Genomic DNA, 27,395 nt, shown 5'->3' on the forward strand with positions numbered 1-27,395 from the left:
TACTGAATAAAGTAAGTTGGAGGATGCAAACAAATTAAACACGTTTCAAAAAGTGTTTTATTTCACGTCTCAGTTACAAAACAGTTTGAATATTATTATATTCACTGATGGGTGACACGGGAGGGACAAACCAGTGGTGGGGACGTAGCGTACACATGACATTGACAATAGTACAACATCACACAAACACAGTGGCCATCTTTGGAGTGACCTGAGAGGGATGACCTGCAACACCTCTTTCTCATTGGCAAATCTTACACCAGAGGAGGAGCACCACAGGTTTGACTGCAGCATTGTGCACATTCTGCAGATGAGTCATGCACAACTGACAAGGGTAACGAAAAAAGACCAAGGCAGGAACTTATGCAGAGGATAATGTAAAAAAAAGAAAAAAGAAAAAAAGAAAAGAAAAGTGCCAGCTCTGAGAAATAAACCATATTTCAAGCAAAAAAATTTGGATTTAAAAAAAACAACCCTTTTTTTCTTAAATCAGTACTATTAACAATGTATTAAAGAGGTCAAAAATATTTTATATACATTCATTTTTTGCCAGTTGTATAAAAAAAAAGTCACCTTTATAAGCTATGAAAGCACCATTGGTAAAGAAAGAGATGTACAGAATATAGAGTTTTTTATGATGTGACGAGGCAGATACTGTACAGAAGAGAAGCAGTCACACTCATGATGAGTTTTTGCAAGTTCTGGGTTAAATTCTGGGATATGAGATGCTTTATATGTAACGTATAGCATTGTTTACCGGTTAAATAACAAGGACTATACACGTGAGTTTTGCATGCATCAAAAATAATCAAATTTGCAGTAAAAAAACCAAAACAAAAAACTATTTAAATCGGATCTGATTCAAACATATTGATGTGAAAGTGACATTATTCCAGTGTGTTTCTGAGTGTTTTAGTGTACGACGCTGCTCACTTCCCAGAGAATTTATCTTTAAGAAAAGCTGAAAAGACTGAAATAGAAGAGATACAAACATGTTAATGGGCTCTTTGCATCTGTGTGTCGGGTTTTCTTTGGTTGTGCCGTTTAAAATTGTGCTTGTTGGAGTGTTTTTTTGTTCTTTTTGGGTTCTCAGTCTGTGGATGGCTGTCCACCAGGGTACAGTACGTGGTATAATTATGACGAGTCCAGCTCCGACTTGGACCGGCAGGTGACGCAGCACTGTCGCTGCACCGACCTGAGAGTGCAACGACCCAACAGCTTCAGCTTGTCACAGAAGCGAGAGGACATGGTGTTCTTCCTGCAAGCTGGAACTGCATGCAAAGGAACACAATGTGAACACAAAAGCTTGTGATGTAATAGAAATCACATGTGTGTGTGTGTGTGTGTGTGTGTGTGTGTGTGTGTGTGTGTGTGTGTGTGTGTGTGTGTGTGTGTGTGTGTGTGTGTGTGTGTGTGTGTGTGTGTGTGTGTGTGTGTGTGTGTGTGTGTGTGTGTTTATAGTTGAATCTGCTTTTCAAATCTTCCGCTTAGCCAGATGAACATACAGACTTATCGAGTCGTGCGTACGAACCTGTGTTTGCCTTGCATTCCTCCATATTGCACTTTCTGAGCATTTCGGGTTTGGAAATCTTTTCGCAGAGGCTGTTTGGCATCACGGCCAAATCCAGCTCACTCACACAGTGGACCTCACGCTGCTGCTGACCTCCGCCACAACTGACAGAGCACTGTGGACGCACATGGACACAAATACAAACCCCGAGTTTAGCGAAGGAATTAATGAATGAAATATGTACGGTATTGCAAAGTGGGGTGCACAATGTTGTTATGGATAACACTGTTTCCTCTCACAATTCAAAGATGGGTTATTTTATGACTCTACCGTAAATGGCCTGTAGGTTGTGTATGTGTGTGTGTTTGTGTGTGAGACTCTTTGTAACAGCCTTGTGATAGACTAGTAACCTGCTATTTGCTTAAAATCAGAAGCATCCACAGTGATATGAAGCAGGGAGACAGATTGTATTACAGAGTATTGAGAGTTTTCTGAGCAAGCTGCGCTCCACTCACCTCCTCCCAGTCCCCGGTCTCCCAGTGTGTACAGGGCTTTAAACTGCATGGCTCGGAGCTGTTTGGCCTCTGTGTGGCGCTACAGCGATGAGGCTCAGGGCAATACACCAGCCGCTCCCTGATACCTTCACCACAGCTGCCCGAGCACTGAAGAAATGCAGAAGTAAAAATCAGGTCCCAAATAAAAACTTTTTTTTTTTTTTTTTTAATGTTTCATCTTTAATATTTGGTACATAAATAACAAAAAAAAGGGCAGGTTGTGACTGTACAATTAAGATATCCTACATTTTCAAAGTAATAGACAGTACTGACAGAAGTGACTGGGATTTTTGCTATGACTCAATAAAAAACTGTGACGTATTGACATTTTAGGAAATTAAGCTATTACCGGCCCCCAAGGTGATGCACTCCATTTCATACAGGTCTTGTTGGGGCAAGTCAAGGAGCTGACGGGCCGGCTGATCACAGCTTGACAGTGGAAAGGTCTGAGGGGTCGTTTACTCTGAGAATCCACACACTGGATGTCGCGGTACCGCCGTCCCGCCGCGGCACAGTCATCCGGACACTAGTGGTAATACGGTGCAAACAAATGGCTCAGAAACAGATGCCAACTCAGTGGTGCAGCAGAAACAAAAGTCATTACATCATTTTGAAAACTAAGACCACGGGAAGCCATGTGGAATTAGCAAGCAATATGTGTAATTACCTGATTTGATGACCGGATGAAATCTAAAGTTACCCACCTTAGTCCAGGTGCTACTTTGCCAAGAGGCACAGGGCTGCAGGTGGCATGTACGTGCAGGCTCAGGTCTCTTCACACTGGCACAGTCCTCCTCGTTCTGGGAGCTGCACATGACTGTTCTCCATATCGCTCCGATTCCACATGTGGTTGAACACTGGTGTAAGAAGAAGAGGGAGTATTCATTCATTAGACTTGGCCAGGGTTCCCATGTACGAGAGTAACAAATTGATAACAGTTACACAATAATAGAACATGGATGTTTCAGGAAAATCAAAAGCAAGTCCTGCAAACAATTGTTGCTTTTATATCACATCATCTTCGCATTAATGAAAAAAAAAATCTCTCACTGCACGCGTGTTTTTTCTCACGCCAAGTAGTCAATTTTGGTTCAAAACTGGACTTCTAGTATTTGTGACATTATTAGCAAGTTGAAATTTGTTGGACACAATGGGAGAGTGATTAAAGTTGCAGATCGAATAAAACGCATTAAATAAGCGTATTTTAAAAATCCAAGCAAAGTCGAGCCGTCAAAACTCTGATGTGTTTGAAAATATTATGCATTAATCCCCACCATACTTCCCATTATCTGTTGAAAATCACACCCCGATAAAAAAAAAGAAAGGATATTGCTAATTGAAACTGTTGGGATTCTTTTATTTAGTGAATGAAGCTTGTCAAGTGAGCCTTCACAGTCTGTGTAATTATTACACAAATCACAAAATCACTTTAAATAATTTCCATTACACTTACAATAAATTCAGGTTGAAAAACAATGTGTTTGATTAAGTCAAAAATAATTCTAGCCTCCACAATTGATTGTATGATTTCTTTATCTTCTCAAAAATGTATTTCCCCTGCTGCTCTCCCTGTAAAGCTCTCTGGTGGTTTCAAAAATCTACTGGAATCATGTTGTAGAAAGTCAGTCAATACAGGGATAAAATGTCTTCACCCACCTCGCTCCAGTTCCCGACTATCCAGAATAAGTCGATGGTGACGGGCTCCCGGGCCATCACGTTACCTTGGTCGCTGGTGGAGCTTCCCTCAGGGACTGCTGGTGGCTCGTTTTGGCTCTTGGTGTGGCTGCTTTTAGTTCGGGGGGGCGGCTTTTTCCCACGAGAGACAGAGTTGTTTTTCTTTGGTGTCACAGCCGGCTTCTTCAGTTTAATAATCTTTACTGTGGACTGTGGTGATGCAGGGGTAGTGAACGGTTTTCTTGGGGTTGTTGTGGGAACTGGTTTAGTGTGGTGGCCAGTTTTAGATGTGACCGAAGGGCCCTTGTACACAGGAGTGGTGCGTGGAGCCTGTTGTGTCCAGTTATTGCGTGTATTAACACGTGTGGTGATGCGGGAGGTTGGCGAGTGGCGAACGGCCTTTGTCCGTGTATCGGTGCTGGTCTGTGGGGTGGAGTAGGTAGCTGTGGTTGATGTAGCTCTGGTTGTGGGCATCGTCGGTGGACTTGTTTGTAAAGTGGGTGTGATGAGTGTATGTGGCGGTGGCGTGGTGGACATTTGGTGTGATGCAGCTGTGGTAAAAACATCCAGGTCAATTATCCCCTCTTCTTCTGTTGTCCTGTCCTCCACAACATAATCATATCCTGGAGAGTACATCACCACATTTGGAGTGCTTCCCTCCTCTGCTTCCTCCCTTTCTTCTTCTGTTTTTTCCTCACTGGTTTTTCGATCTTTCTCGGATGAATTGGATTCGGTCGGGACAATGCTCCCTCTCTTGTCCTCATCTTTCCTCGTACCATTGTACTCATAGTCATCCGCATTTATGATTCCAGGAGTTGAGGTTTCGAGAGTTGAAGGGAAAATGGTAGTAGAGATTGAAACAGTCGTAGTTTCTTTGGTGGTTATTATCTTCCTTGTAGCCGTGGTCGTGGTGGTCGTGGGGGTCGATGCAGGCGAAACAGGATGCTGTGTGGATTGGACCTTAGGTGGGTATATGCGGCGATATTTCGGCACAGGCCCAGGTCGCCTACGAAGGCTCGAGTTGGGGCAGCTCTGCAAGCCGCACAGGGATCTGGATCGAGGTTTAGTGGCGAGGTCACAAGTCGCTTTAGGCGCCAGAGAACATGTGACTGTGCGTGAGCGAACGCCTCCTCCACACGTGATGGGACACTATAAAAGAAATGGATAAAGGTATTAAAGTTATGTCTGGTATCTGTAAGACAGAGGAAATCATAGGAAAAGGAGGCTCACATCTTCCCAGCTGCTGACAGACCACTCCCGTCCACAGGGTACGTCTCGGTTGCACGGCACCACGGGCTTGGGTTTCAGGAGGTGCTTGCACTCCACAGGGTGGAGCACTCTCTCCTCTCCTGAAACAGTGCGGACACAGAGAACCGTTCGCTTCCTCATTCCATCAGATCCACAGGTGGTTGTGCACTGCTGCCAACCCCCGACCCACCACCTGAAGGCCAGGAAGGTTGAAAAAGGACATGCCGAAAAAGGCAACCAAAGATAAACGAGGAGTACGTGGCAAGAGGACAAACATTATCATCTTTTTCCAACAATAAATTAGTCAGTATCATTTAAAGTTCTTTTAGAGCTGCGATTAAATTACGAGAGCTTCAGTGCCAAAACCAAAAGAATGCATTTTTTTAAATACCTTGCTTGGAGTAAAACACATGCCCTTCTACAAAATCCTTTTAAAATAAATAAAGGAAACCCTCTAAAGGTTAAATATAAGCATAGTACCAGGAATTGTGCAACGGATTTAAATGAATAAGATATCATTTGAAATTGGATAAACAATTATTAAAATCAGCTCTTATCTCTTCAAATGTTTGGTGAAAGTCACAGTGATCATATGAAGACCATATGAAAAATGTCTTGCTTTTTTTTATTAATCCAGGAACACAATCCTCTAGTCTGCAACCATTATAGCCAATGGATCATTTTGTCCTCCCACCAAACAAAATGTGCCTGCAGCCATGAAAACCATACAGACCTTATCATGTATTTAACAGATTTACACTCAAACTTTATGTTGCATTTACAAACTAAAATTAAGACCATTTTGTGAAGAGGATTAAGCAATCACATTGATATATATATTTTTTTTTTTATTAAAAAAAATATGGAGTGTTCAAAATGACTTAATCATAGAGATATACTGGTCTGTAAAGGATATAGCCTGCTTTCATCCAGTGTTAGCTGGGACTGGCTCCAGCACCCTGTGATCTTACATTTTATAAAGTGGTATGGCTGATGAATGAACTGAATACAGGTCTGTTTGAGACCAAAAAACTGATACAGACAATATATAAAAAAATAATAGGTTGACAGCATTCTTTGTAATAATAATAAAGTTTCATCTTAAATCAAAGTGTTTGTGAGGTGACCCACATTAAATTAAAATCCTTATTTTCCTGAGTCTTCTCTATTTTTTTTTAAAAGAAATGTATTCCTCGTTAGTTTTACGAAGTGTTTATGAAGTCTGAAACTCTAAATGACCAGCTGAGAAAGCAGCCAGACACAATGTATAAAATATTGTTTCATTTAAGTTTATCTAAATTGTATATAAAAGAAATGACAATTTATTCACATCATTTACAATTGCAAAAAATAATAATAAAAACCTAATATATATATATATATATATAAAGTAGTTAAGTATTGTAGAGTATTACAAGCATTAGAGGGTACACACCGAGCAGGACAGTCCATGTTCTTGCACTTCCTGTGTTTGTCTTCTGGACGGGTGTTTGGGTCACACAGGGACTCGTCCACTACACCCACATCCACCTCAAAACAGCGCACAGGCTGATGTTGCTCACCTACAAATGGGCAACATTTGGAGAAAAAATATAATTGTACTGTAAAATGTTAAAATAAATTCACTGAAATTGTGTTAATGTAGCTTAAATGACTAAAACACGTCATATATAACCCTAACCTAAACCACACGTGGTGCTGCAGTCTGTCCAAGCCCCATGTCTCCATTGGTAAATAGGCTCTAAGACCTCGTTCTGCCTGTCTTTGGTCTTCTTGGAGGTGTACTCGTACTTCAGACCTGGATTTCTCTCCTGAAACAGCAACTGATGACCACAAGAACAGCCGTGAGGCAACATTTGCTACTTTTGATTTTACCAACTCATTTTTGTTATGAGAGGATGACCGGGTTTTGAAACTTTTTGCACATTTTTAAACATGAGACACCTGGTGATCAAATCAATCAGTGTCAACAAACGCGAGATAATAGTATGAATTATGGATGATGTGATATTTCATCATGCAAAGCCAGCAAGCTGTTTATCCTCCGTCCTATGGCGTCTTACCTGCAGCATGACTGGCTCAGTGATGGGTCCGGGAGCGGTGAGGTTCTCGATGTTCCCACTGCGTTCATAAAAGAACGTTGTGCCGCCGGCTTCATACTCCCCGTTCCACTGGATGATGTAGTTGCCGTTGAGGAAGTACTCCTCTGACGCAGCACTCCTCAGAGCCAGGAAGTTACCTGCCTCCGCCATTTCCTTTACCAGGATGTCCCGCGCCCCCACAGGTATCACACCCACGTCCACGTACCCTGGGAGAGTCGGGAGGGGAGTCAGAGTCACACCGAGGTAATGGATGGCCCACCATGGCTGCTACCACATTCACATCCAGACTACCAGACAGCTTCCCTCTGATCTTTAATAGAGGGTGGGCTCAGTCTGCAGGGGTGGTTGGCATGTGTGTGCGTGTGTGTGTGTGTGTGTGTGTGTGTGTGTGTGTGTGTGTGTGTGTGTGTGTGTGTGTGTGTGTGTGTGTGTGTGTGTGTGTGCGTGTGTGTGCGTGTGTGAGAGAGAGAGAGAAAGAGACTGTACACGTGCACATTCGGCGTGGGGGGCATGGTCCTGTCTCTGTTTTTTATTGTGTGTGGATGGGAAGGGGGGGGGGGGGGGGGGGGTGCTAGATGGGGGGAGGACGAAAGCAGCAATGAGTGGGTCTCTGGAGTTTAATGATGTTTGTGGGAAGGTGTGTGTTTCTGTGTTTGTCAAAGGAGGGGGAAGTTTGCCCTCGGTCTAAGTCTTTTGAAGTCTTAAACATCTGGGCTGGTTATCTGGAAAGGATGCTTTGCCGGGCAAACAGAGAGAATGAATAAGAGAGGAGAAGAAAAAAAAGGAAGAATAATAGTTTTTTTTTTTCCTTTTTTTAATGTTTTAGAGACTCTTTCCCTATTAATGTGTCCTTATGGCACGTTGATTTAGTGAGTGAGATGAACTCCTCAAAGCACAGTGAAATCAGCTGGAGACATGCATCAACACACACACAAACACACACATATATCTGACTGGCCAAAGTAAAACAGGACAAACAGCTGCACATTGTAGACAAGATGGCTGCCATGGCAACAAAGAAACAACACAATGGTGTAATGCTGATGAACTGTCCTGAGATGACTCTCCGCTCGTGGACATAAATTTGAATTCTGAGCTTTTTTCACACTCTTTTGGTCGGTACATCAAAGCGGCTCCTCATTAATTGGTTGTCTGGTTTGTGTGAGTACGTAATAGTTGTATGATTTATCATGCTGACATAATTGACTCTTTCTCCAGCTGTGTCAAATGGCCCCTCGTGCTGCACTCACCAAAGCCGTCCTCGTCATCAAACGCCTTATGGACCATCTCACAGCTCATGCCGTCACCCAGGCAGACTCCACACCGGTCCTCCACTGCGTTTGAATCGATGCCATAGTCACAGCCCACCTCCTGCGGGCAAAACACAGACACAACACATTAAAAACACAACCAAAAACAAATTAAAGCGTAATGAAAGTTTATGCAGGAAATCTTTTCCTTCTGTTTTACTGTAGTTGCTCTGCAGCATGTCACCCTGCTCCACTAGAACCCCCTCCCAGTCTCTACTCGTCTCTTACCCAGCCACACTACCTTGCACACGCCGTTAACGCAGATGTTTCTGGACTTGTTGTTCATGAAGCAGGGCGTTCCATCCGTCACCGTGTCCAGCAGCTTCTCGGAAAAATACTCGGTGACTGGCCGACAGTGCAGCTCACAGGGATTCACTGAGATTGTTTGCATGTAGGGGAAGAGAAGTAACCTGGTAACCTTTCTGTTTAAGTTCGTGAAAAGAACCTTCATAAAACTGGTACCAATGTATTGCCTTGATGTGACGAGTGGGTGAATAGAAAAAGATGGATTTCAATTCATCTATAAACACAAACGAATACCACCGAGATATTTGCAGAACATGTGCTGTGTGTAGAGCCACTGGAGGCTTCATTTCATAATCTAATGTGGGATAACTTTAAGGAGACATTTACAGTCATGTTTTTCTTTTTATTCTTTTTTAAGGAAAAGAAATTTCATTTAATTCATCCCTTCAGTCTTCTGTGCCATTCCATTCAGCTCAGGGTCAAGGAGAACTTGAGACGATCACAGCTGACTATGGACGAGGGCCATCACAGTATTGTACTTTATTTCATTTCATCCTTTCAAGATTATTCAATTTTATTTTTGACTGGAGAAAAGAAACCACAATTTCCTTTCCGTAAAAAACTTTGACTATCATGTGTCCTTTGGTTCTATCCAAAGTTCAGATTTCTGATCTGGAAATATGTTGACAGTGCCCACACTGTTTTTGCACGTAAAGTCCCATCGGCAAATCTTAGACTTACACTGCAGGACCTTATTGAAAGAGGGTGTGGTTGACAGATACTTAACAAAGAATTACACCTGCATCCAGATTTTGTTTATTTCTTGAGTTGCATTAACTCTATGTGCTGCATATATTACACAGATGTATAATTAAACATTAACAACAATAATCATTAAATTGAATCTCACTTAAGCGCCTAGTGTTTATTTGGGCCCACCATTGTGAGAGACTCATTAAAAAAAGGCAGTACTGACTGAAATGTTACATGGCTCAGCAACACTAAAACCACTGACAGATTAAATAAACAACTCTGAATTGTTTTTATTTATTTATTTTTTAATCATATATGGGCTGTATTGTGCTTATATACCAATGTAAGAGAATTAGCTACAGCCCATGTGGGTCAGTATGAAACATAGTCTAAGAAAGAGAAAAGCGGTTAACAAGCAACAGGGTTATGGTTGGCTGGGACACAATGATGCATGTAAGGAATGACGGTCAGAAGTCTGTGGTCTAATCGGTCAGACAAATTGCTGCAGAAATAAATATTGGTCCTGATAGAAAAAGAATAGACGGTGAATCACACTGTTTTGGAGGGGGATATGCACAATATTAGATGGGTTCTAATGTTATGGCTGATCAGTGCCAAGGACTCACTGCGATAGTTTCAAGATAAGGGTTTTATAGTGTAAATGCTGCCCCCTGTTGAATGAAATATATAATTACACATGGTGTCAAGAAAAGGGTGAGGAAAGTTGATTTGCATATAGATAGATAGATAGATAGATAGATAGATAGATAGATAGATAATTACTTTATTCATCCCCGAAGGGAAATTGTCTTGTTGCAGCAATCTGGCACATGAATTTCTCGGTGTTGTGTATTGATGTATATTTGAGTAATTGAGTACTCACTCGGGTTAGCCACAGGAATCCACTGGTAGAGCTCGTTGTGATAGGGCACAGTGTCAAACTCACTGCACAGCATCTCTCGAAACGATGGCTTGTCCTGCTGACAGGGTTTTGTGTTACAGGTGCGATAACGTTTCCGTTCTCCGGTGCAGTACTTGCCTCCAAACTCTGGTCTGTGAAACAAAACAGCAGAATATTTCAATCATTTCCACATTTGGATTAATTTCTCAATGCAGAACTACTTCATGGTGCACACAGTTGAGAGTGGATTCTTACTTTGGGTTGTTGCATTCCCTCTCTGCTGTCTGAGCTCCTGTTCCACATGTCCTGGAGCAGTGAGACCAGGTACTCCACTGGCCCCAGCCACCATTCACTGTCTCTGGGAGTTTACCCACGATCACACACTCCCCGGAAATACACCACTGCAGGAGAAAATGATGTTGAGATCACTAATAGACATTTAGTTGTCTCTCTGTGCTTGGATCAATCGATAAACCAATTAATCAATCATTTATATTGTACATTGGGACAATAATATGATCCTCAAAGTGCTTCACAAGTAAGCAAAGACAGTATTTGCATATCAGTGAAGATGAGAACATTTCAGAGGCCTTTTTTAAAATGTGACTTCAGTAAAACAGGTAATTTGATTGCCTACTTGTATTCTTTTAAGTATTTATTGCACAAATACAGGTACTTCTACATAATTAGAAAATGTGAATACTTTTCCAACTCTGATAAGTAATAGGAAACTAATAATACTTATTGAATCCACTCGGGGAAATTCATTTTCCCACATTTACTCATCCTATTTGTAACAATGCAGCCACATTAGGGTGCAATGAGGAGCTCATGGGGTCAAAAGTCTTGCTCAAGGACTGCTGTGGGATTTGAACTTGTGAACCACTTATCCAGCCTATGGGCCACCACTGTTCAAAATACTATAGAAATACTAGAAGTAAACAACTGAAATGAGTGCAGCAACATACATACGCAGTGGGCTTTTCTTGAAACTTACATAGATAATGACATCCATGAATATAATCATTTCATGAGGAAAAATACACACACAAAAAAAATACAAAGTTGATTGATTTAAACAGTTTGAGAACAAACCAGATTATAAATTAAGTGAACCTTTAAAAATCTACATTAAACACTGATACAAGCTACAAGCTTTATTCACCTTCTCTGGTCCACATCGAGTCCCGTCTATGGGTGAGTCCAGTTTGGACCGACACGTACCGTTTACTGAGCACCACAGAATCTGGCACACATTCTGCAACAGACGCAAAATCCAAAAACAGTGAGGGAGGACACTTCTCCACAAGATCTCATCAACGCTTCCCCTGACGCAACACTCACATCAACCTCGGGGCAGAAGGTCGCATTTGGGCCGTACTGGAGCTGGCACTGGTGGTGTGTGGTGTAGCGGACACCGAGGCGAGCCAGCGGGGTCGTCAGGTCCCTCTTGGAAGGACGGTCGTCCAAACAGAAACCCCAGCCACGACTAAGCAGTTAAAAGAAAAGTGTAAGGCTGAGTGTGTTGAAAGTATCACAGACCATGGTGGTTGACCACAGAAAATGAAAGAATCGAATTCTGGTAGGTCTGCTGAAAGAAGTTCAGCAATCCTACCAGAATGGCAAGTTTGTGCTTGAATAAAAGATTAAATGTTTTTTTTTTTCAAACTGTTATGTTACCACACCCAAACGTATGTTTACTTTACTTTTTAAAACACCATAGAAGTGAAAAATAAACATCTGAAATTGAGATAATGACTTTACAAAAGGTAACTTTTAACAACTCATAGTTCAAAAAGATTATCTCTGACCTTTGACCTCTTACTTTGGAGAAGCTGGTGAAACTGTTGTATGAGAGGAATTCTATCATTCAATCTGTCATTGATAACACAAGTCAAATTAAATGCCTCCAGATGTTTGTGTAAAGACGGCTGCTGCCCAATTCTTCTTATAGCTTCTTTTTGCTGTTTTTGTGTCACTTGCTACTTTCTCTGATTCACATCAACTGACCACACTTCCACCTCATCCTCTTCCTCATCCTCATCATCGTCATTGTCGCTATATACAACGGTGCAGCTGCTATGTTTTTCCTGATGTCAGTTTTTATGGTTTCAGTCGAACACACACACACCACTCCCTTTATGTGTTTTGGATGATTTTCAAGCCCTCCATACAAATGTGAGCCAGAATGCTCTTTATCTGTATCCAGGTGTCACTGTAGTTTGGAACCACTCCCGTTATGATAACAATTTTCCAGACTCGGACATGCCCACACAACCTACAGAAAAATCCTTGTTAGCATCACGGAGGAAATTAGTACAGCTTCACGATAAAAGATGATTTCGGCCTTACTCGAGGAAGCGTGTGATGTATTCTTTGGAGCAGGAAGACCAAGTGAGAGGCGAGCTGTCGTACATCAGCTGTCTGGACATGATGAACGGGTGTTTCCCCTCCAGCTCGCAGTCGTTCCCCTGGCCGTCATGATGGATTCCAAAGCTATGTTCAGATACGAAAAACCATTTATGATGTGATTCTCACACACAGATGTGTTTCACAAGAACAGACGACCTTCATAATCCAGCTACTCCCCTTGAATGTCTTCAGCTCCTGAATCTGAAAAATGCAGGCTACAGTAATACCTCCTGCTGGTTTATCAGGTTCAGGTGGCCTCAGTGAGGATCTCACCAATCCTATGTGAGAGTTGTTTGCAGATTTAAAACAGGTCTACTTAGGTTGGTAGATTACTGATCTTATGTAATTTACCTCGAGTACAAAGTAGAAGTGCTGATTTGATTTGCTGATGAAGCCTTTCTCTTAAGTTATGTATACGCTTTACATTATTTATTTCATATGTCGATGATCCAAATGCAGGCAATGTTGAAAATAAAATAAAAACAGAATATTATATGATCTTTATTAAAGACAAAGAAAAAAATAGTGTAAATAAAACCAGAATTTTAAAACTTATCCAAAGGAACAACTGAAATCCATGGGGGACACAGCTAGACTAAGGAACTTGCCTGAACAGATGGAGCGACAAGGACAGGCTGAAACTTAAAGACTGATATCAAATAATTCAAGGGCTACATCGAATAATAGAAATAGAAATAATAGTACTTGAGTTAAATTTCACAACCATCCCCTTTTAGTCGTGTTGTGCAGCGATCATTCCAGGTCCTCCCGCTACACATTGAAGACCCCTTAGGAATCCTTTTTTCAAGTCTGTCAAGCACCATCACATGATTCACTCTGAATCTCTTCCAGAGTGCCAAAACAGCATATCTTCAGCTTGAAATTCATCTTGTTGGGAAGGGAAAAAAAATCACAAAGAGCCAAATCCAGAGTTTCTGGTGACGATGAGTGATGACTGTGTTGGTCAGGGCCAAAAACTGACAGGTTGTCAAAGCATTGTGAGTGGACACGTTGTCATGATGGAACAGCCAACTGAGGAAAATGCAGCGTATGTTCAAAATGATTGAGTGGTTCCAAGTAAAACGACGTCAAAGTTCCTGATGGTGATCCGATGATCCTGATCTCCATTTCAACACTGTGGCAGAGATCCAGAGCGAATCACAGATGGAGCTTGGCACACTTGGAAAAGTAGACTTCTGGAAAGGTTTCCAAGCATGGCAGGAGCACTAGGAGTGGTGCGCCACTGCACAGGGTGACTACTCTGGAGGTATGGTGCAATAGACAATTGGTTTCTTTGAGCCGTAAAGTTGTGGAACTTTTTGATCACAAGAGGAGTTTGAACTTGATGGGACGCAGGTAAATACATGTTATGGTTAACTATCAGGTGAGATGCATGAAGGATGAAGCAACAAGACATTTGAGACTAGGGGATGGACAGTACACGTGGGCAAAGACATGAAACATGAACAAACAGACCAGACTTGAACAAATGTTGAAACACACAAACATGATATGACCTGGATGACAGAAAGGACAGCAGCACAAATGAGGTAAGACCCTGTTGGTTTCAAAAGCAAGCACATAAAGCTCAAAACAGGACAAAACAGAACCATAATCAACTGTTAAAAACCTAATGAAATGAATCTGATTTCTACCTTGAACGAGAAACATGTGTGACTTTTATTTTAACTGAACTAAGGATTCAATCCATGAAAGGCTCCAAGACAACGTGACATCAATCAAGACAGCACATGGATTCAAATACTAGGGAAACAAAAGCTTTATAAATCTTAAAAAGAACATATGTTGATATTGTTTCCTCACATCCAACACTAGTGATTGAAGTACACACAATCAAATGTTTGATCTCAGAATGCGATAATGTAAATGCAAACCAAAACACATGATAGTGAGATGCTTTTTGTTTTGACATCTTCCCTAATCTGGGACAGAGGCTACCACTAACTTCCAGGGCTCTCTTTGGACTGTCTTCTTCTCTTTCAGTCTTACAAATGGTGGATTCACATTTTGATCTCAGTTAGATCAAACGCCATAGTGGTGGTAAAATTCACAAGTTGTCCAACTGAATTACAGTTCCTGAATTATTTCCATGAGCAAATCCAATGGCAGCAATTTCCTACGTGACTTAAATGTAACCTTCTCAATGACTGCTCTTCCTTCATTTGTTCGTCGAAGATTTACACCTGCTTCACAAAAAGCTTCTCGGGTATCTACGGCCTTTGTGTGTGGCTACTAGATACGTTGCCATTATTTACACACAGACATCTCACGAAAGGCTGATGAGCTCATGCACGGAAATTGTTCACGTACATCCGATCTGGGAAACAACCTGCGTTCATTGTCATCTTGACCATTGTTATGATAGCTCATTGTGGAAACATGCACATGTACATACACACCTGTGGCCCATTTCATGAGCGACGGTGAAGGCGACAGGCAATCCCGAATCTTCATTGATATTACAGCTACGGTGGGGCTGACACATGCCCGACAGGTGAGACAGACCGAGAGTCTCACAGGGATGATTCATTCCTGCACAGATGTCTTTCCTGGAGAGGGGACACATTCAAATTATATGTATAATATCTAGTTTCTTTTTAACATAAAATGTACCCTCAAACATCTCAGTTTATGTATTCGCTCTACTGAAGTTGGTGTAAATTACCTGGTGACCAACACTGCTACATCATGATGAGCCGGATGTGTGTCGCTCTGTGGATTCAGGTTTTTCTGCCAAGCACAGAAACTGGCCAAAGTGGTGTCAGCATGGTGAATAATCTTTAATCCTTTCTGTAACAAACAGGGAAGTGAGAAAGTAAATGTACAGTAATGAATGTTTTCACAGCAGATTGTATTTTTCTCAACATGTCAAGCTGTTCTGGCAGCGCAGTAGCGCAGTGGCTGTCTCAAGAGAAAGGAAGGGTTTGGGGCGCGTCTCTGATGTTTGCATGATCTGCCTGAGAATTTCTGGATTGTTCTGGATTGCTTCTACTGTATTTAACTTTAGATGATCAGTAAGTGTGATTCTGTGTATTTTTCCGTGAGGGCTACGGTGGACAGGTTACCTTTTCAGGGTTTACTTTGCCCTACACCAGTGGTCAGCTTTTACTCACTGGAAACCATAAAGGGGATGAATTGGCATTGAAGATGCGTGGATATATAAAATTATTCCATTTCAGTTGTTGTGAATTCCTCTGGAGTGACAATTGTAATATGAGAAACAGAGTGATCGCCTGAGGCTGCACAGATGCATAATTTTCAGTTGACTTGAAATTGAACTTTTAAAAAAAAAACACAGGAGGCATCATGACTTTGTCTCTTCTGTTCTGAGAAACTGCCCATTGCTTTCATTTTGAAAGTTCCTGTCTGTGTTTTGTGAAGTCCACAGCCCTTCCTTTAGGCAATCTTGAGTTCTTGGTGTTTTAAGGTCCAATGACAAAAGGAAATGTAAAAAGGTGTTCAGATGTAAATAACGTTTTCAGACGGTTATTATCACCTCGTCTCCTTGCAGCAGAATGAGGCGCACTAAGATGACGTGGATCGCATTCCCGATACTGGCGTCATGAAAAATCCCAGCCACCTGTCAACAAAAGAGTAACGTTTGACCGACACAGTTCATTCAGAAGCACCTTCCAAGAAAAGAATGATGGGCAACAGCCGGTATAACATCAGAATGTGTCTCGGTCACCATGTTCATGATGGTGAAGATGTACGACTCCACGTTATCACTGCCGTGGTATTCGATGAGCTTGGCGTCAGCGACCACCATGGTCTCCACCCAGCGGTCTCTGCTGACTGAGCGCTGCGAGCGGGACTGGGGCTGATCCTCCCTCTCCCTCCACTGCTCCCGCTCCCATTCCTCCCTCTCCCTCTCCATCAGGACAGAGTCACTTGGCGTATCTGAAGTATGCATAATAGAATAAATCACTCGCAGCACACTTGTGGCTTATCCTTGGTTGACACATGCTCAGACAGATAGAGAAAAAAAGCTTAATGTAAAATTGCATGAGTTCAGATAAATACCTTGAACTCCACAGGGGCTGGATGTAAAATTGCATGAGTTCAGATAAATACCTTGAACTCCACAGGGGCTGGATGTCTCTTTGGGCTCAGGACTGCGCTTCTTTCGTTTACTTTCTGTTGTGAATCTTGGGTAGACAATGTGCGGCTCTGCAGTCTCTGCACCATCGTCAGGACGTTTCTGGACAGGTTCAATAAAATAGTGCCCCTCAGGCAGGGAAAAGAAGCCTCTCTGAAGAAGAAAAAAGAAGAAAAATGCGGATATATATGCATGGGGGGAAATGATTTACCCTGGGCAAATTAAATATAGGTTTTGATTCAACTTGCTCCCTACAATAAAAATATGAAGGTACTCATCTTTGAAAATTAGCTTCTGAGGACATGGTGTTCTACTTCTGAAATTTCTGAACTATAATTAAGAATAGGAAGATTATTTTTAATTCCACAATTAAGTCAAAATGCAGCTTTGACTTTGTTTTCTTATGCATTCACAGCCTGTTACAAACAAGACAAAGCCTAACAAGGATGCTTTTGTGCTACAACATTCATGAGCTGGGCTGCAAATCATGTCAAAGTGTAGTGTTTCAATAATTCCCACACTTAAAAGGTGAGAGGGTAGACATTTATCTTTAAAACCTGCCGAAAAGGCCCCTCCACAGTAATTTCCACATGGGCGGAAACTATCATTAGACAACAGATCTGAATATAAACCTTTTCCTTCCCTCGAGCACATTCTCTGTCTGCTGCAGTGGCAAGACAATCACTTCTTCTTAAATATGCAATGGCATGTTGTTACTGGTGCAGGCTATTCACTTGATGATCGGTGAGGTCTACTGGTGAGCACACACTCTTACGCACAGAAAAGTCTTGTTTGGCCAACATACAACATCTGCATACCAACACATCTAAGACAAAAATGCTTAAGTCTCTTTTAGAGCAGCTTAATTGCATGTATGATAAATGTTGTAAATTATTTTCATTAGAAATATGTGTGCGTGTGTGTGTGTTTGTGTGTGTGTGGGTCATGTTGAGTCCAAACATGTCCACACTGTGTTTTAGGATGAACTCCTCCCTCGTCTGCTAAACCAACTCATGAGGCAAAAAAAAATGTTTTGAAAGAGAAAAAAAAGCATGTTTGCATCCAGTAGGAACTGTGTATGGACTGGTGAATCCAAGGTTTAGATAAGTAACAAAAACAACATGCATAAATCAAGTCAAACATGTGAAACACCTAGATTCCTAGAAAATGCAGTACATGATATGTGGATTTTCTTTGGAGTGTTTTGAGGAACCAAAGGCAGCTGTAAAGAATTAGGCCATGCAGTGCTTATAGTTTGGCAAGTTGTGGTTCCCGGGATCTATCCTGCTGTTAACTGCAGTTCACTGCCCTGCTTTCTGGGTCATCCTGACAAGTTTTACATGTGTTTGTTGGAACAAAAAGAGAAAAGAATCCCCGAAGCCCATTCATTCAGCAGCCTGCTCCGATTGTGTTGCATTGCTCCATTCAGGGAGTTCAGCGAGTGCAAATTATTAGACCACCTGTTTGTCCAATTCTTAGAAAATAACATATGTAGGGCCATAAACTGCAATACGAACTTCAAACTGATTGAACTGGGCTCCTCAAAATAGCTGTTTTCCCACTTGAAGCTCAAATCAAAACAACATTATCGCAAATACCAAACAATAGCCTTCTGCAAGAGCTCTCGGTTTTAGTTGACTCTGTCAAGAATTTGGTTAACTAAAACGCTGAGAAAGTCTTCAACTCTGATTCAGATTATGGCCTGAAGCCAGAGCTGCAAAGATTGTGGTGGACTCATGTGCAAGGCATGCAAGCTGATACGGCCATGGTCAGTTGGGAAAGTTTCCCCGAGGCCCCGTGAAGACGCCACTCAGCTGATTTCCCTGTTGCACCATATCTCATCCAAACACTGTGCGACAGGAACGATACATTCAATAATCATCTGTGTTCTTCACATTTGCATTGTGCCACTCCACGTGCTACTCACGCTTAACACATAAAGGGGAGATATTTTGGTATTTGGCTGTTATCATATCTTCCTGTCGATCCCTATACGTATATCCCAGACTAAAACCTGTTCAAGTGAATCCCTGCAGACATCGCAGGTGGTGGAGTGCACCTCAACCAGGAAGGAATGCTACAGAGAGGCCCAGCCTAACACTCGGACCATTGCTCTGCATGATGTGTACGATATACATACCAAATGCACTCCTACTTAGCAACACACTGCAAAGCTTTGCCTGTGCAGTGTGGTTATGGAGTTACATATGAGCCTTAAATTACCACGTGTAAGTCCTGTATTGTACCTCTCCTCAACAGACAAAGCCGACTTGAAAAGAAGCCAGCAAAGGTTTTGTTATGAAATTTTAACAAAAGAAGGGATTATTTTTCTGAAGCAGCTTTTTCTCTGAAATCTGGCTGCTCCACCTCCAAATGGAGTTCACTCTTTACCTTTACTACCTCTTCCTCCTCTGCCATGTATTGCCCCTATTCTGTGTTTTTTATTTTTTTTTTTGCCTGTAACCCTCCTCCCCTGACTTAGAGGAAGCAAGTCGTTTGGGTGTGAGGTGCCAGAGCCAGGGGAGGTTACCATAACACAGGTCTGTGTTCTAAATACACAAGCCATGTGGAACTGCTTTATTTCTATTTCCTGCTTCTGTGGCTTTTGGTGGACTGGCCAGCTGGCCCTGAAATAAAGTCTCCGCTGTTATGGAGCCGAACTTCAGGAGTGATTACCGGGGCACATGCAGAGGTGGGGGCTGATGATGCTAATTACTGCTGTATGATAAATCACAATAATTTTCTTCCAACGAAATAATAATTTATTCTCAGACAACTGTTTACTGACCTCATAGGTGTCACTAACCTTTTTTTTTTTTTGTTTAACTTCACAAGGTTATTTTGCCTGCAAGCTAATTTTTTTCCTCCGAGCTCAAAGACATCATTACGAATTTCCATCTGCATCGTGTGATGAAACATGCATTTAAGTGAGGAAAATACCAGTATAATGGGTTTGAACCTGCACTTTCTTGTTTTGTGATGTGCCTCGGGGATTACCAAAGTATCCACAAAGAAAGCTTTGGGTTTTTCTCAGACTGATGGTTTTCCCACAAAAAGGACCAGTGGGAACGCCTCCACTGCCGCTCACCTCTGCTCCCGGTGGTTTTACATGTACAATAAACAGTGAAGGTGAAGGATAACATACATGTAATGAAGACTTAATGTAAGGTAAGCTCACAGTTATAAACCTCAGCTGCTGCTTCCAATGTCGTATTGTGTTTGAGGCCAGAAGCAGGATGTTAAAATCAGGTAACATAGCAAAGAAAATGTTTCTACCAATTACACCATTGAAATCTGTGGTGAAATGTGTGTCTTCACAAGTTGTTGCAGCATTCTTGAGCTTCAGGATTTAGCGCTGTGCGATATGGGATTTGACCTTTTCATGTCTTTGATGTGTTGTGAGAATTGCTCATTAATGATCTTATTTGATCCTCTTGAATTATTTTAATATCTTAAGTCTGTGATTCCCAACATTTTCCATGGATGCCCTCCATCAGATATCCTTTAGGAAAGGCGACAAGACGCCCCCTCTGGGATATCTGGTTTGCCCAAACTTTACAGCGAAAACACTCACTCTCAATAACATACGACAATAAAAGTAATGACTGGTTTCCAGGTCTGCTCTAGATTCTGCAAACTGTCTAATCATGGTTTTCTTTGACATGTGTTAATCTCACTTTGACAACCTCAGAGGTGGCAAAGCTGGAACGCCCTCAAGAGGGTCTGTAAGCAAGGGTGGGGAAGCACTGGCCAAAGCCAAGTATTTTTTTTAAGAATAATTGTCAATATAGTTTTGGTTCAAGCACATAAAATGGGAACTTTATTGATTCTTTTCTATTTCATATGAGATAGTAATAGCTATGAAGATTCTCAGTTTTAGACAACTTTAAAACAAGCACAGTTGGAATAGATTTTTGTTTTGTTTATTGACAACAATATGTATCAGAAAATCACTGATGGTAGTAAAGTATTTGCATTTGTGAAGCCTTGATTAGTGTGCGTCATCTGTGTCATTTCTCTCTTCTGTTGTTTTTCCTGTATCCCGGGTGCTTCCTGTTTAGTTAGCCTTCAATAATGCTCGCCTTGCAAAAAAAAAATGATTGGTAAGAATCTGTCTCCTGAGGGTGAATGGCCTCCATGGGAGCTAGTGGGATTTCTGCCTCGCTGAGTCTTCCTGCTTGGTGGTCTCTGTGTGGTTTTTCCTATAAACCTTCTTGCACAAAGGAGAAAATAATGGATATGGCATGAATGCATGGTAGCAGTTTCCCTGGTCAACTGGGGAGAAGGGGCAAACTGGAACTGCAAGAAGAATCTGAACAGTTTTAGATAAGAAGACTTATGTCTCATAATGATTTTCTTCTTTGGGGATTAATTAAAGGCGTGTAAAGTGGGTCAGATATAAATTATAGCACTGCTGGGCTGGGCTGGGCTGTCATTCGAGTCTCCCTGTTCTGAGTCACATGTAACAAATGAGCTGCGTTTAGCAGACTTGGCATAGAGAGGCAAGGCAACCCACACAAACATAACACAGAGGCAGGAGGCAAGACTCTGCAGGAGAGGCATTCCTGCTGTGACACAATCAAACATGAACACTAAAACATTCTTCATGACTAAAAGTGACACGTCCCATCATTTCAAAGGCGAATGCGCCCCCTCTCTCCTACATCCTCTGCCTAGTGGGTCATTTCAAAATATTAGATTGGAGCTTAAAGAGTTTTAAAGAGTTTAGAGTGAGATCCTGCTGCTGGGAGAGAGAAAAAATTCCCTCCCAGTCATCTGTACCCAGAAAGCTTTGAATGTACATCTGTCTTTTCATGATAAATATCCCACATATGCAGGAAATCTTTCTTCTGCTGTCCAGCTGTCTCACCACCTTTGTAGTTGATCTACTCTTTTTGATTAGTAACATAGGCCATATTTTTCGCCCCTCCATCTGATAAAGCTCATCGCTGGACTCCATAAAAAAATGTGTCACAAACTATTACTGAAGCTTTCTCTCACTGGAGAACAAAGTAACACTGCAAGCACAGTCAGGATGTGAGAGTCCCTGCAGACAGCAACATGAATGAATGAATGAGTGAGGGTGCCATGAAGAGAAAAACATCTGAGAGACAAAAGAGGACAGAAAGGGTCTCATGGCCAGCCGAGAGACAGCAGCCGTCAGTGGGTCTGCAGCACCGTCCTTCTGCAAATAGTGCCAGGAAGTCTTTGAAGAGCAAGCTAACAGACAGGGCACTGTCAGATAGAGAGGTTTGCTCAACGGTCAATGACTGCCGACGCCACATACCAGCTACCCCAGAGTGATGCCCCCTCACCTGAGCTTTTTTTTTGTTTAAAGAGACACAAGTGTGCCGTTGTACATGCGGTGTGATGAATGAGACGGTGGCTACGTTTGACCTTTACCCCCTATCCCATCTCTTAAACAATGTAGTATCTTACCAGTCCTTTGCAGGTGCTAATGGCAGCTGTTCCTCGCACACCGGAGGCTTCCACGGTGCCAAGGAGGTGGCAGGAATTCCCCTGGGACAGGCGGTGCTCGGTCCTGTTGCTGCTGCCATTCCTCCGCTCCAGGACATAGTCGTTTGAAAGCAGGTGATTGTTTGCAGTCAAATTGAATGTTAAGCTGCGACCCTTGTAGTTGACTATGTAGTAAACCTGTCCCTCCAGACGAAGGGGCCGCAGGTCACGCCTGACCCGGCCACCCTTGAAGTGATGGGACACAGAGTGGGAGATGAACTCCCCATCAGGGCTGATTTTCACTGGATGGACAATGGACAGGTCTGACTCTGAGGTTGAGGGGAGACCTGCAGGATCAAGATGTAAATCACTGGCAAAAGCAGCTCTTTATTTCTAATTAGAGTTGATGTACAATTAACTATAAAATCTTGCTACGTTAACGCATGTGAGTGCGGCACTGACCTTGCTCTGCAAAGAGGGAGAGGAGTCTGCCGTAGTCCGAGAGCTGTTCGTGGCCAGCTGCCAAAACCAAAACAAAGTGCAGCAGAAAAAGAAGCGGGTGCTCCTGCGGACATGGCATGTTTCATGTAAGCAGGCTGAGGGCGCAGGGAAAGAGTGCAGGGGCTTCAGAGGGGGGCGCGTCGGTCCTGCGCGGCACTTTGTCATGACATGGACGAGCTCCGGAGGGGAACATGCGCCGAGGAAGACTGGGAGCCAGATCATGTTTAAAGAGGGAGAAAGCTCCCACTCCGCGGACGGAGGAGGAGGAGGGAGGAGTGTTCTTTGGACCAGTGTCTACTTTCCTTTGCAGGAGTGAGAGGGGGGAGCAGAGCGGGAGGGAGAACAAGCCTCAATGACTTGAAGAAACGCCGCTTTGGCCTGTGTTGACTTGTCTCCTTCACCAGAGGCGCATCATTAGAGGAGTCAACTTTACACATGCAAAGTGTTCCCTCTGATTTAGCTTGGATCAAAACAACAATCCATACGTGCCACTGATTAGTTAACTTTGCACCCTTGAGGCAACATTGGTTGTTTTGACCAGTGTTCACCATCAGGAGAGCGGTTTTGTGTTTTCCACTCTCTATATGGCTGTAATCGCATGTTATGAGAGGCATCTCACATTCCTTTTGAAACTGAATGCCTGCCATCAAAGAAAGAAATAATATTTTATTAATCCCCAAAGGGAAACCACTTCTCTGCATACTTATAACTATCCTTAACTATAGACACTAGGAGCAGCCCAGGTCAAGGGTCTGTTCCTCATGGATGCCTCTGGGCCACAAGTGCCGTCATAAACTATTTCAAATAGGTAAACTTTGCAGTGCATATTGTGGAAATGCACATGCTTTATGTTAAGTCACAGCTGGTACAGTATATGGATAGAAATACAGAAGTGTGCAAACATTCCTTCCAAGCAGCTAAAAACACAAAAATCAAACATAATACTGATTCTGTGCAAATACACACATTCCTTAGTTTGACACTGAAGGGAAAAAAATCTTCCTCCAATATGCAGTGCAGATCATGAGCAGTGATTTCAATAAAAGCATATACAGAGTATATGCTGAGTATACTGTCTAATCGACTTTGTTCTCGACATGCTTTTAGATTCCTATCTGCAGCATTGCAGTAAACTATAGAAGATTACAATCATGGAACACTTTCAATCTCAGCTGAGTTTGTGTTAACGGGTTTTCCGAGGCACACAACCACCAGCTTCCGCCTCCAATGCCCTGTAATCTGATTGGCCACCCTGTGTGACCACCCAATTGTCATTGTTGCTAATTATATCATTTACTGTGTAAAGTTGTCACCCTTCACTATAATATAAAACGCAAATAAGATGGAGAGAATTTTGAAGATACTGTGTGAAAAATATTAAATAAATGTTGAACTGGTATAAAAACATAACATTGGGTTTGTTTTGCACCACTTAGGAAACTGTCCAAAATATTATTTCACTCCTGTCTTTTTAGAAATGCCATGGCCCCAGCAACGTTCTGTATCTGTATATCATCAGAAGGCCGTAACCTCTCACTTTCTGTCCGTCTTACAGTTGTTCTTTGTCTGATATTTTTCCCTGGAGCAGTTCTGTGTGTGAGTAAAAGGCTGCGGCGACGTGATACATTGTCTCCTGGGTCGTCTCCCCCTGTGGGAGACACAGAGGCAGACAGCACAGTGAACTCATTATTCCACTGAGCTTGATGGTATCAGAGACTCTAAATATTTATTTAAAGTACAAATGAAATCTGTATATGGACATACAGCTTTGGGCCTATACCACAGGCCTAACCTTTATGGTTACTTTCAAACTCTGTCTTCTTGTGCACTGGCAGAGCATTTTATAGAGATAAACAGATTTCTGGACTAGAAATACAATTTTGGAAAAGTGAGCACTGTGATAAATAAAAGCTTGTAAACAAGTGATGACACTCACAGACTGATGGTAAAACTAACCCCCCCCCCCCCCCCCCCCCCCCCCGAAGAGAAAATAGTAATAACAACAGTAATAGCTCACAATGAGGAGTTGTTCCAACATGACTCTGCAGCATTAAAAAAAAAAAAAAAAGCATGTAAAAGTAGTGGGTTCTCTGTGTTGAGGCTTAACATGAAAGAAAGCAGAACTAACAAGTCCTGCCTGAAGCAAACACACCCTGACCTGAAAAGACAAACAGCATGTTGTTGGGTAGGATTTTAATACACTTCCTGCAAAGTTTACCTCTTATAAAGGCATGTTATTGGACAATTGATCATTTCTTGGAACACTGGACACGATGTAGCGCTTCACTATTGCGATACCTTAAAGTAATGATGTGTATTTTTCAGAAAGATTTATAGATGATTTATACAATCATATGACTTATAGATCTGTCCATTAATGCTGAGGGTGAGACAGTTTTCTACAGTGAAATTCATCTTTGTCAAAAACTGCAGTCCTCTGAGCTCCTTGGATCAAGTTCAATCTCAGAATGAATCACCCTTTTATCATTCCCAGAGACATTACCCAAACTGACCCCCTTAAGTCCCCTGTTACAGTAATGTGCAACAGACTGTGAAATGTCTGAACCTGGAAAATAATCAGGACCTTTTGTTAGTTTTAGGTGGAAGAGAGAGGCTTTAGCACAGAGTGACTATTGCCACATTCCTCATTAGGCTCCCTGTATTGTGGTGGCTAATGTGTTTGAGGCTTTAAATGCCTTAAAGTGGTTTTATGTGAACAAGAAAGCACCTGGGCCAATTAATCTTTCAAATTATCATAGAAATTGTCATTAAAGTAGATGAAAATTAAATCAAAATTTTAAAGAAAAGTAAAAGTATGTCTTTAACATATTTCTCTGTTTGCTTCAGTTTTTGTTTATGTGACACTTTGCAGTACATATTAGGCCAAAATTTAACTACTGAATAAAATAAAGCACGGCATCCATAGAGAAAATCCTACATTTAGAAATATGTATGTACATTGTATTTCTCTATAGAGAGAAATGTCCTGATCTGCTTTGCAGTAGTTTTCTGAAGTGCCTGAAGACATCTGGACAAAGAATCAGTTTCAGTAATTGTTCAGGTGAAAGATTTATCCAGCAGAGCTGAACACTGACACAAACTTTTTTCTCTCTCTCTCTCTCTATTGGGTCAAATTTCAAGTTGAGACTTTTTCTTGATATGTTTTGGGATTTCTGTTTCACATAAAGATTCCGCTTTTGTTGTACGAGTTTTGATCTGGTCAAATGTGTATGTCTGCACCACCTGAAGTTTCATCATAGACTTCAGAGATTAGGATACCATCCGTAAATAAGATTTAACCATCATGAGAGACAGCAACAGACCATTGCGTTCCGCTGAGTTCAGTGTCGCAGATGTTGTTCCCCTGATGTTGTCAACTTAAACTTTTCACCATCAGTTCACATGGGTTGAGTGTTTTGTCATCCAAAAATAACACAGTTCCCATTTGCAGGCTTCTGTGCATGTTTGTTCTAAATAATACAATCCCCAGCAGGCTTGGACTTTTGCTCAAAGATCTCAATGCATTTTACTATATGGATGTGATTATTTGTAAATGTTTAATGCAAAGGCACAGAGGTCCACATCTTTTTTTCTTTCTTTTTTCTTTTTTTTTTTTACAACATAGGAGTCACACCTGTAGTCAAGTCCAAAGTGAAAAACAACTAAAGATTGGCCATAATGTGTGTCTTTAATATTATTAATCCTGTTGAGTGAAAACATACTTCTTAAATGTTAATTCAGTCTTGCGGGAGTTAAAGTCGCCTCCAGTTATTCACTCTAATGGATGTGAGAGAAGATTGTCTTTCTTAATGACTCTCAGTGACAAGCCCCTACAAGCGTATTCGTTCAAATATCAGGCAGGAAATCTGACAGCATGTACACAGTACAAACCACATGAGCTCCTGTCATCCATACATCTCACCTAGTCCTCATAGACAACCAGACATAACTTCACCATCAGTCAGCGAAGCAGCCGAGACAGACCCTGAACTCATAATTGCTTTAATGACTTATTCATTATGTCACTCAGAGATGTGTACTTGCTTTATACTGGAGACAAACATAAAGGCTACTGGAAGGATCAAACTGGTTGCTGGTAAAGACACGTAACAATGGTTCAGTTAACTCCATTTCTTCTTGCTTTTGTTAAGTGAATTCTGTCTTATTGTGAAGAGCATGTATATGAATTCTTTATTTCCCTCTGTCTATACTGGGTTGAACAAATCCTTTTTGGCTGCGCATTATTGTGATTTGAGCTCTCACCTCACAGGAAGAAGGTCATAGATTTGAGTCTGGGATTTGTGACTCTCTGTGGAGTTTGCAAGTTCTCCTTGTGTGTGTGCGTAAGTTTTAACTGGTTTCCTCCCACAGCCCATAGACATGTATTTGAAGTTAATTGGTGATTCTCAATTGCCTGCAGGTTTAACATGAGTGTGAGTGATTGTCTCTCTGTGTTTGCCACGTATGAACGTTTGACTTGTCTCAGGTGTATACTGTACCTTTCCAATTTCCAGCTTCAACATTTGCTTCTTCAGTGCAATAATAAGTCTACTTTATCCTTCTGCTCTGTCAATTTTTAGAGAGTAATGGGAGGCAAATCAGGAGTG

The 27,395-nt window shown here is 41.8% G+C and overlaps 1 protein-coding gene across 1 annotated transcript; it reads right to left on the bottom strand.

Moving 5' to 3' along the window:
* Nucleotides 1–61: 61 nt before the first annotated feature.
* LOC308132091 (A disintegrin and metalloproteinase with thrombospondin motifs 12-like) lies at nucleotides 62–22,960 on the bottom strand. Its single transcript, XM_080499048.1, has 24 exons — nucleotides 22,750–22,960; nucleotides 22,270–22,634; nucleotides 16,806–16,983; nucleotides 16,420–16,631; nucleotides 16,228–16,311; nucleotides 15,397–15,521; nucleotides 15,131–15,280; nucleotides 12,651–12,794; nucleotides 11,643–11,787; nucleotides 11,464–11,556; nucleotides 10,554–10,699; nucleotides 10,281–10,450; nucleotides 8,640–8,773; nucleotides 8,339–8,459; nucleotides 7,050–7,294; nucleotides 6,668–6,809; nucleotides 6,422–6,548; nucleotides 4,969–5,179; nucleotides 3,721–4,887; nucleotides 2,769–2,921; nucleotides 2,414–2,590; nucleotides 2,026–2,172; nucleotides 1,532–1,685; nucleotides 62–1,271 (listed from the first exon to the last, which is right to left on the bottom strand). Exons 1-24 carry the CDS (start codon nucleotides 22,865–22,867, stop codon nucleotides 1,135–1,137), a joined length of 4,845 nt encoding a protein of 1,614 aa, XP_080355174.1. The 5' UTR covers nucleotides 22,868–22,960; the 3' UTR covers nucleotides 62–1,134.
* Between the last annotated feature and the right edge of the window lie 4,435 nt (nucleotides 22,961–27,395).

This window comes from Blennius ocellaris (genome assembly GCF_963422515.1).
Source record: "Blennius ocellaris genome assembly, chromosome: 7".
Classification (NCBI taxonomy): Eukaryota; Metazoa; Chordata; class Actinopteri; order Blenniiformes; family Blenniidae; genus Blennius; species Blennius ocellaris.

Bases quoted from the DNA above. Each gene is read 5' to 3' on its own strand.
- LOC308132091 (XM_080499048.1), bottom strand. From the start codon at position 22,867: ATGCCATGTCCGCAGGAGCACCCGCTTCTTTTTCTGCTGCACTTTGTT. The intron at 16,312-16,419 runs GTGACCGAGACA...TTTTGTTGACAG, and splicing joins TCTTCACCATCATGAACATG to GTGGCTGGGATTTTTCATGA. The intron at 12,795-15,130 runs GTGTGTATGTAC...ATCTGAACATAG, and splicing joins GCTCATGAAATGGGCCACAG to CTTTGGAATCCATCATGACG.